The sequence below is a fragment of the Pan troglodytes genome, chromosome 3 (assembly GCF_028858775.2).
Source record: "Pan troglodytes isolate AG18354 chromosome 3, NHGRI_mPanTro3-v2.0_pri, whole genome shotgun sequence".
Classification (NCBI taxonomy): Eukaryota; Metazoa; Chordata; class Mammalia; order Primates; family Hominidae; genus Pan; species Pan troglodytes.
Genome location: NC_072401.2, coordinates 187772309 through 187791202, shown reverse-complemented (window position 1 = coordinate 187791202; position 18894 = coordinate 187772309). Strand labels below are relative to the sequence as shown.

Below are 18894 nucleotides of genomic sequence, written 5' to 3'. Positions count from 1 at the left end.
CCAGGCTGGTCTCGAACTCCTAACCTCAAGTGATCTACCCGCTTCGGCCTCCCAAAGTGCTGGGATTACAGGCATGAGCCACCACACCCAGCCAACAAAGAGAATTTTTAAAACAAAGTAATTACCATGTACACATTGGCGAGAACATCTACCTTCCATAGATATGTCTCATGCAAGAGAGAATAATAGAATTATATGATTTTTTTTCTTCTCTTTGTTGCTTATGTATCTTACGGACAACCAGGTAACTCTGAGGATAAAGATGTTAAAGAAAGGGCCCCAGAGAAAAGAATAAAGGACACGCTTTATGCTGACAAACTGCTTTACCTTTAGCCCTCTTCAGTTGCTCTCAAGCCATTAATTATTTCTTGTTTACATGTGACTCAGTAACTTTTTAGGTAAACATACAAATACTAATGACATAAAATAACAACTAAAAATTACATCAAATAGATTTGTTTTGAACACTAAGAAAAACATACTGGTATATGAGTTAATATATGACTGAGAAATAATTTTAAAACTCAGCATGATGAATTCGCTAAAACATTGTTCTTTTATGATACATATCTACAGAATAATAATGGGGGGTTCAAATTTGCTCTGCCACTGAGGCTTTAAGCGAGTTAACTTTTCCTCTCCTGAATTCAGTGTCCACATCTGTAGATAAAGTATATGAAGTGTCAATCAGTGCTACATAAATCGGGTTTACCTGCTCACTGCTATTATTACTGTTATGTTATTATTATTACTTGACACAGGGTCTTGCTTTGCTCCACAGGCTAGAGTGCAGTGGCAGGATCACAGCTCACTGTAAGCTCGACCTCCAGGCCTCAAGCTATCCTCCCACCTTCAGCCTCTCTAGTAGCTGGGACTACAGGTGTCTACCACCATGCTTGGCTAACTTTTTAATGTTTTGTAGAGATGGGGTCTCACTATATTGCCCAAGCTGGTCTTGAACTCTTGGGCTCAAGCGATCCTCCTGCCTTGGCCTCCAAAACTGCTGGGACTATAGGCATGAGCCACCGCACTGTCCTCTCACTGCTATTATCATCACCTGCTACTCTACGAAGATGCTGTGTTCTTGTTTCTTTGGACCTCCCATAGCATTTTGTATTATATAGATCTTTTCACATTTTAACTTTTTGTTGTGACCTTGACACCTTATTCATCTTTTAAGCTAAGCACCTGAAATAACACTCGTCACACAAAAGATGCCCTCGGTTGAAAGACTCAAACGGCGAAGATGAAATTAGCAACTCAAATGCGGAACTCATTTTCACTACAGAATTACTCTGAATGTTTATGCCTGAAACATAGGATTACATCGTGACCTGACATGAAAATATTCCCCAGATTCAAGACACTATTGGATAACGTTTTACTCGTTAAAAAGTCACAGCTCTTCTTTGGGCAGCTGATATTCCCCCAAATGGTTTTCACCGCCAAACGGAGCGTCTGCTCTGCTCAAGACGGTCTATCCTGCTTCTAGCTCCTCCTCCTGCTTTTGTGCAACTTTGAAGCCAAATTCAAAATGGGACGCATGCGAGTTTGTTTCAATGAATAATTTATTCCTCTAGGAAATTCACTCTTTTTCAGGGGAAAGGGTGGAAGCCCTTTTCAAATTAAGGAGAAAATTATTTACAAAACGGAGGAACTCATCTCTCTTCACACCACACCACACCACATCCTTTCCAGGACCAGGCTTCCCACTGTCTTGGACGCAGAGCTGAGCCCAGGAGGTCTTGGGATGCAGGGCAGGGGGAAATGGGAAGTTGGGTAACAGTCACACCAATTATTAGGAATTAGGTGCCTTAAAACTCCCCTACTCCACGCCATTTCTCCTTCTTTTTTCTTCTCTGACCTTCCCCTCCGTATCTCCTTTTAAGCAATTTCTTGAGCTTCAGAGTTCAGTGTAATAACATACAAACCTGACCACACAATTCACAAAAAAACGAGGTGAACAGGAATTTAAGTCCATAACTCAATGATTGCCCAAGAGCACAAAGAAGATAGGGACGGAGTTCCTTCGGGGACCCAGGCCACTGACCTGCGTGTCTCTCCAGTAGCACAAGTTACTAACATCATGAATTAACAGCAGAGCCTACAAAATCCCTTTCTTGTCTTTTTCTTTTTTTTTTTTTCTTTCACATCTTGTTTTGGTTCTTTGGTTTCTCTGTTCTCTAACCAAGGATTGGTTACTGGCCCTTCATGCATAATGTTGAACCTCTTGAATCCCCTATAAACTATGGACTAGTTCTGTATCCTACACAGTCTAAGAAAGTGTACACAACTTACAGGATGCATCCCACAGGTATTTTAAAACTTGAATATGGTGGCATGTCCATGAAGCTTCTATACATAGACATGCAAGTTCTATACTAGTTCCTGTCCATACTGTTTAAATAGAGCAAGGCTGTTGATTTGGGGACAGGTCTTCGTAGGGTGGACTGAAGTGCAGTCACTAAACTAGACTGCACTCATTTGTTGGCGCATGGAGGTTAAGGGTGAGTTCCAATCTCCATGACTCCATTCCAGCTGTCAGGAAAATAATCATCCAGAGTTACTGTTTTAGGTTGCTTCTTGACAGCCCACAAACCTCTGCCACACTGCTTTGTAGAAATTCTAATGTCAGTGACAGCAGCTTTCAACATTTTCTATTCCTAGTTGACAGGACTGCCTGACATAAGCACTGTACTCTGAACGGGTTAAAATGCAGGCTGGTTTTCTGGACGGGGGGACACACAGGGGCACTCCAGGGTGGCCACGGGAAGCCGCTCCTCAGCACGGAACACTCACACCGCCCTGACCCAACACCAGCAAGTCCCAGGAGCGACCGCAGTGACGAAGGAGTCCCTTTGGCGGCGAACGCTTCCCCGCGTGAGCCATGCCCGGGGCAGGCCTGACGCTTCCCGAGGGCCTGCAGGGAAGCCCGGGCCAGACGCAGCCGGCCCGCGGGCGGAGAACACCGCGCACATCGCCCGCAGAGCGGCCAGAAGGCGAGCCCTGCTGCCGGATGAGACTCACCCGATTACGATCAGCCCCGGGCCTGTGCTCGCAGCCCCCGCGCCAGGCTCCGCGCTAGGCTCGGGCACGGTCAGGCAGAGGCACCGCGCGCGGGCCCCACGCAGACAGCCGGTCACGCGCCCCCGCAACCCCGGGGCTGGGGCTCCCCACCCGCCCGCGCCCGCGCCCGCCGCGCGGCTGGCCCAGCTCAGGCGGCCCGGGCGCGCCCGGGGTCCGCGGGGCTCGCACGCCCCTTCCCTCTCCAGATCCTCCGCCCCGCCCGCGCCGGCGCCGCCTCCCCTCCTCCTCCCTGCGCTGCGCCCTCGCCCGCCAGCTAATCCCGGCCGCGCCCGCCCATCCCCGCTCCGGGCCCCGGCCCCGGCCCCGCGCCGACCTCCGGGAAAGCGCGCCTTCCCCGCTCCCTGCCGGGCCGGGTTTCCAACCCAGTGGCCACTCCTCCGCGCACGGCCCGGCCTCCCTACTCCTTCCCGGGTCTCTGGGGCCGGGGGCTGTGCATACTGGTGCTGGCTGCCCTTCCCTCTTCCAAATCGGATTTTAATTCACCAGAAGAAGGCAGAGAACCACAGGACCTTCTCGCCTATCCCCGCCCCATCAAAGGGTGCGGACACCAGGCTGGGGTGGGGAGTGGACGAATGAGGTTTAAAAAATGAAGCCCCGGATCTGGTCAATGCGAGGACCATGACTCCATCAACAGGAACGCTAGATCTAAGCATGCATACTCAAGACGTGGACCCTTCCACGCGCGTCCTGCCCTACCGGCTCACACAAGCCGGTGCATCTCCTGCACACCCAGAGCATGCCTGCCGCTTGCGTTACCATGTGCTCGTTTCAGTTTTGGAGGCCCAGGATTATACCAGGAGCAGAGCAGCTGGACGCTCTCCTGTGAGCGGGTGAAACTGCCAAGCCGTCATTTTCACATGCTAAGGGAAGAAGGGGTGAGGTCGCGGAGGTGAACTACACTTTTGAGTCTCAGAGGGTGGGCACTGCACGAGGCATGCCTTTCCCACGACAGGGATTTTAGTAATGACAGTTAGTGCACTGGGTGCCGGTACAACACTCATCCCCGTCCTGCCATAGCCAGTCTCTTTTGAGAGCTGAGGCCATCTAAGTCTAAGTTTCAACAGGTACAAACAATTTCTCCTGCCAAGTATCCCGTATTTACAGAGGTAAACCATGTATTTCCGAGTTTTTACTAAAAAGCCCAGTTTATTTCTGATGCACCACCCTAGCACTGTGACAAGAAATCACTACCAATAACAAAAACAGTAGTCCAGCCAGGGTGGCTCACGCCTGTAATCCCAGCACTTTGGAAGGCTGAGGTGGGCGGATCACTTGAGATCAGGAGTTCAAGACCAGCCTGGCCAACATGGTGAAACCCCAGTCTCTACTAAAAATACAAAAATTAGCTGGGTGTTGTGGTGCGTGCCTGTCGTCCCAGCTACTCAGGAGGCTGAGGCATGAGAATCACTTCAACCTGGGAGGCGGAGATCGCCCCACCCACTCCAGGCTGGGCAACAGAGGGAGACTCTGTCTCAAAAATCAAACACAAACAAAACAGTAATCCATTGTTGAACTAAGAACACTGGAATCCTCCCCACTTTTATAAAAGTGGTAAGTGGTTATAAATTATAAAATTAATGAGATTTTAAATCCTGATACATGTATATGTGTATATATGTGATGTGTGTGTATGTGTATCCATATCTATCAGGAAAACTATGGTATCTTAAGCCCACACAGACTTGCTGATATTATTTATATTGCCAGGGGCGGGAGGATGGGCATGCCAGGGAAACAAAAGAAAGGAGTCTGGTGTGATGGCTCCCACCTGTAACCGCAGTGTTTTGAGAGGCCAAGATGGGAGGATCACTAGAGCCCAGGAGTTCAAGACCAGCCTGGGCAAGACAGCAAGACTCTTGTCTCAAAAAAAAAGAAAAAAAAAAGTAAAAATCGAACACAAAGTCATTTAAGATCCAAACATATGCTAGCTGCTTTTACTTTTATATATATTATTTTACATATATTCTTACATATATTTAACACCCATAGTAGGTAGACACTATTATTACAATTTTGTTGATAAAAATACTGATGTCAGAGACCTTAAGTAACATGTTCGAGGTCACACAGCTAGGATGTATATGTGTGAATGTGTCCCAGATATCTATTACCCCATAACAAACCACCCCAAATGTAGATTAAATCAACAGTCATGTTGTTATGCTCATAATCCACAGAACTCAGGAATTGCGGCAGGTTGAGTGTTTCTTCTGCTCCCTGTGGGGTTGCTCAGTGGCATACAGGTGGAGGGTGGTCTGGTGTGGAGGCTCTAAGAAGGCTTCACTCATGTGTCTACACCATGCAGTCGGGGGTGGCTGGAAGTCTGGGCTCAGTTGAGCCCTCTCTCACGCAGCTTCAGCACTTCTCTGAGTGGTCACTCCAGTGAAGTCATTGGAATTTCTACGTGGCAGCTTAGGGCTCCAAGAAAGCGAGGCAGAAGCCGTCAGCTCTATTCAAGGCGGCAACTGGCAGTGTCACCTCCACTGTACTCCATAATCAAAGCAGTCCCAGAATGAAAGAGATGGAAAATAGACCCCAGCTCTCAATGGGAAGAACCTACAGCCGTTTTTAATCCGCCATAACCGTCCTCTGGCCACAGGTCATTTACACATGCACGATACACTCAGCTCTTTCAAGATGCTCAGAAGTCTCATCATCTAAAGCATGTCCGCGTACAGATGAGGCTTCTGCTGGGGTATTTCCTTTACATCTGAAGACCTGCGAACTAGAGAGACAAGGCAGCAGCCTTCTCCACACCCAACCGACAATGATGAGACAGAGCCAGGACATCCCCAGTGGGCACCTGTCCAACAAGAGAGGTGGCGGAGCCAGGCAGCAGCCACTGCGGGTTCCAGCAGGCTCCTGCTGCCTTGCCTTGAGGAGGACTCACTTCTGCTTCCTGCCTTCTCCCCAGCCCTTAGCTCTGTCCTCTGGGCTGTTGCTTCTACCGAGACTTCCTCAGGGAAAAGAAATGGCCTAGGTTTGCAACTAAGTAGCCTCTCAGCCTGCTTTCCTCCAGGGAAGGCTGGGGAAGGGGGTCCAAAAGTCTGTGCCTCTTTTAGTTCAAGCCAGTGGTGCTTCCATCACTCTGCCAATACCTTGTGGGTTTCTTTGAATTTTATCAGAGTTCACCCCATCCATTAGTTACAAACCACACTGACCTGAGATGGGCCCTTGGTCCACCTTTGAGACTGCCGGGGGCCAATTCTCTTATGATTTTTTAAAGCCCTATTATCTTGGGGATCTATGAGACACCCCTAAATCTGACGTCTTATTAAGCCAAACCTTTGATTTCATCTTTACCCCTGCCTAGGATTTGATCTTTGCACAGAGGCCATTTTTCAGTTTTGCCCAGAGAGACTGTGATGGTCAAAGTTTCACAAACCCAGCAAGTCTTGACTTTTATATTTCTTATGACTTCTGTTCAAAACCTGAACAGTTCCTTAATTCATTTGTCTCTTCTCTCAAATTTCAGAACCTAAAGCCATGCTGCTGGCTTAAAGATTAAAGTGATAAAATCTTCACGGTGGACTGGTTTAAACCACCACTGCCCAGTAGAAATGTAATGTGAATACATACAATTTTAAATTTTCTAGTATCCACATTTATAAAGTAAAAGAAACAGGTACAATTAATTTTAATGATATATTTTAATCTAATATAAAATATTATCATTTTAACATGTAATCTGTATAAAAATTGGTAATTAGATATTTTTAATTTTTTTGTACTAAGTTTTGAAATCCAGTGTGTATTTTACACCGAAAACATATTTCATGCATCCAACAAAGGTCTAATATCCAGTATCTATAAGGAACTTAAAAATACATTTGCAAGAAAAAAACAACCCATAAACAAGTGGGCAAAGGACATGAACAGACACTTTTCAAAAGAAGACATACATGTGGCCAACAATCATATAAAACAAAGTTCAACATCACTTACCATTAGAGAAATGCAAATCAAAGCCACAATGAGATACCACCTCACATCAGTGAGAATGGCTATTCTTAAAAATACCAGATGCTGGCAAGTTGGATCAGAACTACTTCACTGGCTCTCCTGGATCTCCAACTTGGCCATTCACCTTGAAGGCCTTGTGACTTGTCAGCCTCCATAATCGATGAGCTAAAACCTTGTAATAAATCTCTTTATACAGATATATACAAATATAGATGTAGACATGTATCTCCTATTGCTTCTGTTTCTCTGGAGAACCTAATACAATGTTACCTGTACTTAGTCCATATGATTTTCCATCTTTCATTGATTATTTAAACCCTAATTGAGAATTGAAAAGTACATAACTATTTCTATCTTATTGTTTAAGTGTTTTACATTTTAATGGCATGGGGCCCTGGGATCAGTCATTAGAGTCATTAAATGGGAGACCTCAGTTCCTAAAATAACAGGATCTCCCTTAGCCTACTTTGGCGAATTCATTAGGATAAAATAAAGTGGTACAGGCCGGGCACAGTGGCTCAGCACCCTGGGACGCCAAGTCGGGAGGATCTCTTGAGCTCAGGAGTTCAAAACAAGCCTGGGCAACATAATGAGACGTTGTCTCTACAAAAAAAAAAAAAAAAAGCTAGGTGTGTTCACATGGATCTGTAGTCACAGCTAATTGGGAGACTGAAGTGGGAGGATCACTTAGAGCGCCGGAGATGGAGGCTGCAGTACTCCAGCCTGGGTGACGAAGCAAGACACTGTCTCAAAAAATAAAAATAAAAAGTGGTATATGTGATTATGTGATCACCCTCTGAAAATTAATTAGTAATATAAGATATAAAATTATTCCAAAAATTATAAGCAACTCCTCTAAAAATTGACCTGATTTCACGTGCTGGCTCTGTCTTGCCCTAGCCATGCAATCCTGAGCTGATAACTTAATGCTGTGAGCAGAAATTAGCTAAAACAAGGCTAATATTCCTGTCTTCCATGTAGAGTTGTGTGAATTAGAGACAAATTTTGGAAACTGCATATAGATACATAATAAATTGTAAATTATTCCTTTTTTCAGCATTTAAAGCTCAAAGCTTAAAGCATTGAGAGTGGTTTTTTTTAAGTTAGGTGGAGTATTAAACCAGTTCATTTTAATATTATGCAATATAATATACAAAAGTTACATACAGTTTTTTACATTTATCCAGTATGAGCCGTCCTGGCTTTACATGGGTATCATATAAACTGAAACTTGTGCATATCAGAACTGTGCCCTTGCTTTGCAAATACAAACATATACATACAACTATGTCATCTCTCTATACCATAGAGCTGTCTCCAGTAGCAATGAGCACCTCCAGTGCCTAGATCTTAGTTCCTAACACTGTCCTAGTCCATCTGGGCTGCTATGACAAAATACCATAGACTGGGTGACTTATAAACAACAGAAACGTTAATACGTTGGTGGATGCAAAAGTAACTGCAGTTTTTGCCATTACCTATTTCCCACGGGTCTGAAGGCTGGGAAGTCCAAGATCAAGGTGGCAGCAGATTCAGTGTCTGGTGCCGGCTCCATGCTTCCTAGATGGTGCCTTCCAGCTGTGTCTTCACATGGCCAAAAGGGTGAAGCCCCCAGGGCCTCCTTCATAAAGGCACGAATCCCATTCACGAGGGCTTTGCAATCATGACCTAATCACCTCCTAAAGGCCCCACCTTTAGTACCATTTCATTGGAGAGAGATTTCAACCTATGAATTTTGGGGGATACAAACATTCAGACCACACCAAATACTATTCTCCAATAGAGGGACCAGGGCTCCATGGAGAAGCAGCCGATTTGGGGGCTGAGGCAGGGAAATATAAAACGTACCTGGAGCATCTTGTACTGCCAGACTGTAGGAACGTGCTCAAAAAACAAAAACCAAAACAACAAAAGAATGAGAGCATGTCACAGGAGCCATCCTGAAAGAGCCCCAAATGGCTAAAGCTGGAACAACCTGAGTAACAAAATACATCATGTGCTATCGGATTATAACTAAAGTACAAAATACATTTCTATGAGCCCATATTGATAAAAATAAACAAATAAATAAATACATGGGGAGAAGAGGCGCATTTCCCACAGAAGAACTTTACCCCAGTGGTGTGTGTCTCCCCTTCCAGGAGGCGGGCATCATACCTTCTTCTCCAAGAGTGCAGTATGGAAATGGAGTGGGGCTTGACTCCAAGAGTGCAGTATGGAAGCAGGGGGTGACTTTACAGGGGAGCAACCTGACAAGCACTCCCGGAGCCAGGTGGTCAAGGCTGGCACCATCCGTGATGCGTCATGTTGACACGCGCCCTTGTGATGAGGCAATGAGAAAGGCACTTCCCTTCTGTGGCCTTCCCCCCTAAACCCATAACCCCAGTCTCACCATGATAAAAACACAAGGTGAACCCCAGAGGAGCGGCCTTCTACAAAACACATGACCAGTACTCCCCTAAACTGTCGTGATCATCAAAACAAGAAAGTCTGAGAAACTCTCGGATCAGAGGACACTGAGGAGACGTGACAACTCCATGTAATGTCAAGTGGACCCTGGAGGAGAGGAAGGGCACTGGGGAAAACTGGTGGTGACGGTTAATACAGTTTAAGGGACCCTGCGTGAAGCAGATGATCCTCCATCATGGGGGTGGACCTCATCCAGTCTCTGTAATTCTCTGGCTCACTATGTGCAAATTCACCTATTTGCTAAAATATAATTGTAACCCCCCAAATAATCTGTCACCTCTGCAGATTTTGGACTTACCAAGCCTCCATAATCACGTGCACCAATTTTTAAAAAATCTCTCTCCCTCTTCACACATGCAAACACACACACACACACACACACACACTCACTCACTAACTCATCCTGTCTGATCTGCTTCTCTGAAAAACCCTGAATAGTACTCTGGTGAAATCAGAATAAATGTGGAGTTTAGTTAATGGTAACGGATCGATACTGGTTCATTAGTTGTGACACATGTACCAGAATAATAGGGAGCTGCTTTTCTGTAAATCTAGCTCTAAAATAAAAAGTCTGTTTTAAAAATGCTTGCATTAACCTCCTCTATACATTTAAATATATTTTACAAGTTGGTAACTTCCTTCATAGAAGACTAATAAAACAATATCATGTTTTATTATTTTAATGGGAAGAGTATAAAAATCTTGGAAAGTGCTAGGTAAACTATGAAGTCCATAGCTTATATAAAATTATAGAAAAATATAGAATATATTATTTAATATTTAAAAATTACCTAAGTGGTGAAATTTATAAGTACATTGTTTTAAATGAGTCCAGGATATTGCAATAAATAAATGTGATATTAAATGATAACAGAATTTTTCTTTTATGAGCATGTTCTAGGAATAGCCTGTGTAAACCAAGATATAGCTCTAGATTGGGATTGAAAGGCTGCATGTAATATTGAAATATTGGCATGCAATACTGCCAGAAAGCCACCAGATGTCAACATTTCCCCTCTTTCATCACTATAAAAAAAAAAATCCTTGCCCAGATTTTAATACTTTATGGTTTCTTTTTTGCAAGATTTAGGATTTGCCGAATTTTCATTCCAGAATAGATGGGGAATCCTGTCTCAATCAGAAGTCAGCATTTCAGTGAACAGTAGCTGGTACGCACAGCCGACAGAAAGTGTCACGATATGAATGTGCACGAGGGACAGGGTATGCTTTCGCTCTGACCAGCACTTAGAGCCAGAGACCAATGTACCTTACTCGTAAACCTCACACCACCACATGAACAAAACCTTCAGCCACCTGAAAGGTGGCTACTCTTTTATACAGAAAAAAAAAAAAGAGGGTCAGCAACATCCAGTAAATTCCCAAGGGTACACAGCTTTATCCAGATCAGTCCAGTCTAGCTTTAAAAGTTTAGCTTTCAAAGATTCATCTCAAATCCAATTTGCTGATTTCTGTTAAAGTTCCTTTCATTATTGGTCTATTTTAAACACAACAAATATGTTCTACCATAGTATCCACTAACACTTCCTGAATATGTACCACACGCCAGGCCCTGCTTTAAGCACTTGAGAGAGAGAGAGAGAGAGAGAGAGAGAGAGAGAGAGAGAGAGAGAGAGAGAGATCAATCAGTGTATTTGAGCTTCACAATCATTCTTCGAAGGGGGCACTGCTGTTAGTGCCATTCTGCCAGTGAGAAAACTCGGGCACAGACAGGTGGACGGAAAGGCAGAGCCACCTTCTTAGGCTGTGGGCAGCCTGGCTTGTCGAGCACCCCGCCTCCAGCCCTGCAGGGCACACTCCCACAGCTCTCTACAAATCATACAGAGACGCTAAAGCTCCTATACATGGCACAGATTATCAGGACATTTTGAAATTGCTATAAATGTTGTATCCAAAAAGAGATGAAAAATACTTGGACTTTTAATATGAAGAGTATAAAAAGCATAGAAAGTCCTAGGTAATCAATAAGGTCCACAAGCTTATAGAAAATTATAGAAAAATATAGAATTAGTACATTATTCAAAATGAAATACCTAAGTTCTGAAACCCAACTTTTTAAAGTAAGTGCTAAAATTTATCACGGAGAGTAATTATTAGGCAGAATCATATGAAATTGTCCATATGATACTATTTTGAACCAGAGAAACAGAAATTTCATTGTTTCAACCTAATATATTGAACAAATGGGTTCAATGACATTCTTTAATATCCAATTTTTTTACTTTTACACATTTGTTTACTATACTTAGTATCAAGTGAAAAAAGAATAATCTAAAAACTGTTTTACAAAAATTCTGATAATTAAACAGTCTTTCAACATAAAAATAACTATCCAAACATATTCTATGAAGAGTTCAATTGGGCAAACTGCAACATCAATAAGGCCAAATTTTCCTAAAATATGTTTTTCAATGTTTGATTTACTCTTTTAAACAGCACAGCAGAAAACAAAGACTTCGTAGTAATTGCTAGACCCCTGTTGTACATTAGATTTTATGTAACTGAAATATTAGGATGCAATTGATCCTTATTATTCTCTGGTTCACTCTCTGCAAATTCACCTACTTGCTAAAATACATCTGTAAGCCCCAACTCCACACGCGTGGTGCCTCCGTGCCCCTCCGCACATGTGCAGAACAACGACACACCTGAGTCCCTTCCACTGCGTACTCCCCGCTGCGGTCACACAAGGCGACCCTGCCTTGTTTCAGCTCTCACACTGTCAACAAGTGTGCACTTTTGTGGGTCTATTCAGTGCTGTCACAGGTCTTCCAGATTGTTGTGCTTTCTGTGGGTGATCTGGCTGTGTCAAGTGGCCTTGGAGTGCTGTGCTACAGCTGCCGAGTGTTCCTAAGCGCCAGAAGGCTGTGGTGTGCCTTGGGAAGGAAATACGTATGTTGATCAGCCTTCAGGCACGAGGTATAGACAGCGCTGTCGGTGAGTTCAATGTTAGCAAGTCACCACTATATATTAAATGAGGTGTCTTTCAACACGAACACACATTAGACAAGATCAGGTATTCATCAGTTGACAGAAATGTTGAGACTGGAGACTCACAGGACGCGAACCCTGTATTTCCTCTGCAGCTATGGTTCAGCATTCACTACGTCATGGTTTCCGGTGACTTCACAGACCACGCCCACCAGGGATAATGAGGATTGATTATTACCTCTACCACCACTCATATGTATACGACATTACAACACATAAATCTCTTACTAAATTTCAAGACATACAGACGGAATTTCAGAACACTAGAATTGGGAGATTGCATGCGTTCTATGTTTAATACACAATCTAAAGTAAAAAACGTGAGTGTAGAGGCAAAGGGGTGGTGCCCGCTGTCTTATGTCTGCACTGCAGTTTGTCAGGTCAGAATTGAATTCAGTGGTTCTCAAATTGTAACATGCAGCAGGATCACCAGAGAGCTCGTAAAAACCCAGGTTGCTGGGCCCCACCCCGGTCTCTGGTGCAGCAAGTCTGCAGTGAGAATGTGGATTTCTCAGGATCCCACGTGCTGCTGGTACTGCTGGCCCAGGATGGCACTTCGAGAGCCACCGCCCTGATTCATCTGTTATACATTCTATCCTCCCAATGCATTCCCACCTAAAAAACTGCTTGAGCCCAGGAACTGCGTCATATTGAATTGTGTCACCCCAGCCTCAGCACACCTTTAATCAATGTTTGAAGGAGTAGAGGAACTAACGAAAGCCTTCGTATTCCAGAGAAGAAAAAGCGAGGTCTCAGAAGGGCAGGCCTGCTGCTGCTTGGTGAAGGCCAGGGACCAGAACCCAGATTCCTGCAAACCTGCAGCACACAAGGCTGCTAGGCTTTCCCTCAACAGCTTTAATTGTAAGTAAATCCTATTCCATCTTTGGGTGGGAACACCAGCAGAACACCCTTTCTAAATGTAAAACAACACAACTGTCAGATTCTAGGGCAATGCAGGATACCCAGGGAAAACCTAGGTCTGACTAAAGAAGACATTTGGGAGAGCACAGAGGTTCCTCTTTACTTGGTGATCCAGGGCTCTCAGCTGACCAAAGCTGAAAGGAGAACTCAGGCTGCCAGACACTCTCAGGATGACTGTGTTCTCACTGTCTTTCTCATACACCTAAAAAAGCAAGAGGCTCTTCCTGTCCTTGCTGCAGCACCTAGTACAGAGTCAGCCATGAACATGCTTCACATGCAGCTTTCTTCCTATTTTAGACCCAGGAAAATACCAGTCTAAAATGTTGCAAAAGAAGAAAATAAAGATCATAATTGCTCAGGTTTAATCTCTGAGGCTGGGATGTGTCTATCTTCAACAGCATCGCACGATGCTGTCTGGAAGCCCTTGCCAAAAAATGTAAAAAAGATCAGTCCTCCATTTCAAACTCATTAGAGTGGCTGTTTAAAAAGAGATAAAGAAAGTAAGTTTTGGTGAAGATGTAGAGAATTGGGAATCCTCGTGCATCACCGGTGGAAACGTAAAATGGTGCAGCTACTATAAAAAAAATCGTTTGTGATTCCTCAAAAGTGAAACACAAAATTACCATAGGATCCAGCAATCCCACTTCTTGGTATACACTGAAAGAATTAAAAGCAGGGACACAGGCCAGGTGCAGTGGTTCATGCCTGTAATCCCAACACTTTGGGAGGCTGAGGTGGGTGGATCACTTGAGCCATGAGTTCGAGACCACCTTGGGCAATACAGGGAGATCCTGTCTCTACAGAAAATTTAAAAAGTAGGTAGGTGTGGTGGCACATGCCTGTACTCCCTGGTACTCGGGGAGGCTGAGGCAGGAGGATCACCTGAGCCCAGGAGGTCAGGGTTGCAGTGAGCTATGATCACGCCACTGTACTCCAGCCTGAGTGACAGAGCAGGACCCCATCTCTAAAAAATGTTCATAGCAGCATTGTTCACACAGCTGAAGAGGGAAGCAACCCAAATGTCCATCTACAGAAGAATGGATAAACAAAAGGTAGTATATATTAATACATACAATTAAATATTGTCTTAAAAGGGAGTGAAAATCTGATTCATGCTATAACATGGATGAACCTTAAAATCCTTACACTAAGTGAAATAAGCCAGACACAAAAGCCCAAATATTGTATGATTCCACTTATATATATAAGGTCCCTAAAGTAGTCAAATTCATACAGACAGAAAGCAGAATGGTGGTTGCCAGGTGCTGAGGAGAGTAAGGAACGGGGAGTTACTGGTAACAGGTAGTGAGTTTGTTTGAGATGGTGAAAAACTTCTGGAGATGGATGGCGGTGGTGACTGCACAACACTGTGAATGTGGTACTTAATGCCACTAAATGATACACTTAAAATTGTTAAATTCTGTCTCATGCATATTTATCACATTTTTAAAAAAATCACCTCCCAGCTTGCAGAATGTAGTGTGTAGGCTGGAAAGAAGTCGAGACAATACATGACTCCTGTCTAACCTTTACCCACCAGTGAATGCCTAGGGAGGAGGGGGCAGTGTTGAGTCAGACGCCTTTACTCACGTTCCTAAGCAGTGCTGAGTGCAGGCCAGCTCTATAGGCAGAGCTCGTCTCAGAGCACAGCGTCAATGTCTCTTAAAAAATCCATCTCCAAATACCATCACACTGGGGGTTCAGGGCTTAACATATGAATTTAGGGAAAGACTGTGAAAGCAAAACAGAAACTTGGGACCCCAGTTCACGATGCCAAAAGGAAACACTTCAGCTGAAAGTTGAGTTATGCAAGAAACTATCTTTCCTTTTGTTGACAGGCAGAGAGCTACAGATAAAAGGTTCAATATCTTCACAGGTGGCTAGCGTATGTTCACCTTATCTTGCATAAAGAGCAGATGTACTAAGCCTGGACAAGCACCGAATTGGCCATTCCCCTCCCTGCTCCTTTTGTCTTGGAACAAGTGGATTCAGCAGTGAGACCATACCCTCCTATCCCCTCCAGCCTGCTTTTCCCCTTTAAATACTGAAGCCCTCAAAACCATCTTTGGAAAAAGGCACAGACCTGTCTCCCTGGCACGTTCTTAACCTTGGCAAAATTTCTAAATCGGTTGAGACCTGTCTTAGATATTTTTTGGTTTAGAAGACACAGACATTCAGCCCATAACAATCATCTTTTCACCAATGTCGGCAACACCAACTTTGCAACAATCCCATAGACAAATAGGTCTGTTTCTGGCTTTTCTACTGGGCTGCCATAGCCCACTGTTTATCTCTGCATCAATAACACAGTCTTATTTACTGTAGCTTTTAAATCAATTTCATTGATTTCACTGAGATTTCTGAACTAAATTTGCTGTAATTTTGTCTCATGACAATACTGATGGCTTACTTTTCAGATATAGACAACAGGTCTTTAAAAATCTGCCCTTCATTAAAAGTGACATAAACTGGAAAATCTTGTACCAAGGTAATTTGTCAAACGATTAGCATCACCAAGCCTCTGCTGTGGAAATGACGTGTTATCTGTGTTGCTAAGCTTTAATATGGAGCTATTTTGTGTTTTGTGTTCCAATCTTTTATGGAGATAATAAAGAAAGCTAGAACAGAAGCTAAACCCATTCAAAAACAAATACAAAAGAATTTTTTCCCAACAATCAACTACAGTTAAAGGGCTAGCTGGCCTTACAAAGCTTGTTTGGGGTCATTTAAAACCTTCCAGTAAATGGTCTGTTTTGATTAACAGAAGGTCTTAATTTTAATGCAGTGTAACTTTTACTTTTTGGTTAGCAATTATTTTGTCTGTTAGCAGAGGTCCTTACCTATCCTCGAGGATGAGATGCATGAAAATCGGCATCTATGTCCTCTCCTAGAAGTTTCATTGTTTTACCTTTCATATTCAGATCTACAGTCCACATGAAATTGTTTTGTATGTGTAGTGTGACTTGAGGTATCAGGTGTCTTTCACTTCTGTAAGGATATACAGTTGGTTCCGCACTATTTATTGAAAAGACCATTGCCTCATTCAGCTCAGGCTGCTATGGCAAGACACCACAGACTGGGCAGCGTAATCAACAGACATTTATTTGTCACAGTTATGGAGCCTGGAAGTCCAAGATCAAGGTGCCAGCTGGTTTGGTTCTTGTGAGGATGTTGTCCTGGCTTGCTGAAGGCTGCCAACTCCCTGTGTGCTCAAATGCCTTCTTCTTTGTGTGCACATGGAGAGTGGGAGAGTGAGAAACTCTCTGTCTTCCTCTTTTTTTTTTTTTGAGTTGGAGTCTTGCTCTGTCACCCAGGCTGGAGTGCAGTGGCATGATCTCAGCTCCTGCAACCTCCACCTCATGGATTCAAGCGATTCTCCTGCCTCAGCCTCCTGAGTAAATGGGATTACAGGCATGTGCCACCACACCCGGCTAATTTTTGTATTTTTAGTAGAGATGGGGTTTCACCATGTCAGCCGGTCTGGTCTCGAACTCTTGACCTCAAATGATCCACCCACCTCAGCCTCCCAAAGTGCTGGGATTATAGGCGTGAGCCACTGCGCTGGCCCTTCCTCTTCTTATAAGGGCACTAACCCTGTCACAAGGGGCCTTTCCTCAAGACCTAATCTAAACCTAATTACTCCCCAAATACCAACACACTAGGAGTTAGGGGCTTAACATACGAATTTGGGGAAAGGCACAGACATTCAGTTCATAGCAACCATCTTTTCACCAATATCTGCAACACCAACTTTGCAGCAACCAAACATCCATGTACAAATAGGTGTTTCTGGCTTGTCTACTGTACTCTCCTGGCCTATTTGTCTACCTTTGCATCAGTAACATACTGTTTTATTTACTGTAGCTTTTCAATCCATCTCATATCTATGAGAGGAATTACTGTATTGTTTGAATCTAAGGTAAATTGGTGGTATTTTTTCTGAAACAAATTGACTCTAAAAAATTATACATAATTGGCCAGGCACGGTGGCTCATGCCTGTAGTCCCAGCACTTTGGGAACTTGAGGTGGGTGGGTCGCTTGAGTCCAGGAGTTTGAGACCAGCCTGGGCAACATGGCAAAACCCCATATCTACAGAAATACAAAAAAAAATGCCAGGCATGGTGGCTACTGGGGAGGCTGAGGTGGGAGGATCACCTGACCCCGAGCAGGTAGAGGCTACAGTGAGCTGAGATCATGCCCCTGCACTCCAGTCTGGATGACAGAGTGAGACTCTGTCTCAAACAATTATACACAATTACTGTTACAATCTTCCACTACAATTTTGGATTTCTCCTTTTAGTTCTGTCGATATAGATTTTATATATATATATATATAGAGAGAGAGAGAGAGAGAGAGAGAGAGAGAGAGAGAGAGATTTCATAAAGTCAAATTTTAGATTCCTTTTTTGGAGTAAAACAGGTTTTGCACCGTTTACAAGTTTATGTCTGGGTTGTAACAGTTACCTCCTATCTGTGTTCTGTATTTCCTATACTCTTCCATTCAATCTTGGCTGCCACAGGCTGATGGACAGGAATGGCAAAAAACACTTTTTTCTTGCATCTGGAGAGGAAACCTTGGCAGCAGACATTAGCTGCTGCAAGTTAGTCAAATGGGTGCATCTTTACATATTTTTTGAAACGATGTTATTGGTGCCTATAAATTAAGAATTCTTATATCTTCTCACAGAGTGGCCTTTAATCTTCATGAAATCACCCTTGGTACTTCTACCAATGCTTCCTATTTACTTGGGAGTCTACTTGGTCTAATACAAGATACATCAGCTTCCTTTTAGTTGGAATATTTGCACATGCAAACACTTGAGGTGTACATTTATTTTTAACATTTCTTTCTTCTTCTATTTAACTGGTGTCTGGTAAACAATATAGAGTTGTTGCTTGCAGCTTAAGTTCAAAGAGGATTGTATTTGCTTGGTATAGCAGACTGTGCTGGGGGCTCTCTCAGTCCCAGGTCACCTTAATCCAATCAGCAATTGAGAAGATCTAAAACTGGGTTTCAGTCCCTGGCGCTGCTCTATTTGCAGGTCACCCTAACTCCTGCGTGGTCTTTAACCTAGTGTTCAGCTTCTCCAGTTGCTCTCAGCTGGTGGTTGGTCTGAAACAATCCAGTCCACCCTTGCTGGAAGCGGAATCAAGAGAACTTTTGAAGTGAGATATTGTACGGTGTGTGATATGAATCACATTCATCTTTCAAGGAGATCTTTAGTGAAATACACAGTTTTTCCTCATGATTTAATGCAATTACAGTTCATGAATTCCTTATGGGGAAAGGAGAGCTGCATCCTTGCTCTCTCCTTTGGTCAATCCTTGACCAATATTGGCCATATTGGTCAGTGTGGAGCAAAAACAGAGGCTTCCCAACAGGGACAGGAAGGTACAGATTAGAAGTGTATTCGGAGCACACATACATAGACACACACACACAT

At 43.7% G+C, this 18894-nt stretch overlaps 1 protein-coding gene across 16 annotated transcripts in view; it reads right to left on the bottom strand.

Moving 5' to 3' along the window:
* Positions 1 to 18894, bottom strand: part of FAM149A (family with sequence similarity 149 member A) — a 68249-nt gene that overhangs the window by 24772 nt on the left and 24583 nt on the right. For 2 of the 16 annotated variants that reach the window (XM_063810068.1, XM_063810069.1), the window contains exon 1: positions 3401 to 4963. The exons of 11 other annotated variants lie outside the window; for them this stretch is intronic. Coding sequence is in view for 1 of the 5 variants with exons in the window: in XM_054683582.2 (XP_054539557.1) it covers positions 8529 to 8677 (149 nt within the window). In the remaining 4 variants the exon portion in view is untranslated. Of the gene's footprint in view, positions 1 to 3027; positions 3236 to 3400; positions 4964 to 8528; positions 10267 to 18894 lie in introns of those variants that run through there. 3 more of the 16 variants (XR_001717344.4, XM_054683582.2, XM_063810067.1) reach the window with 3 other exon arrangements.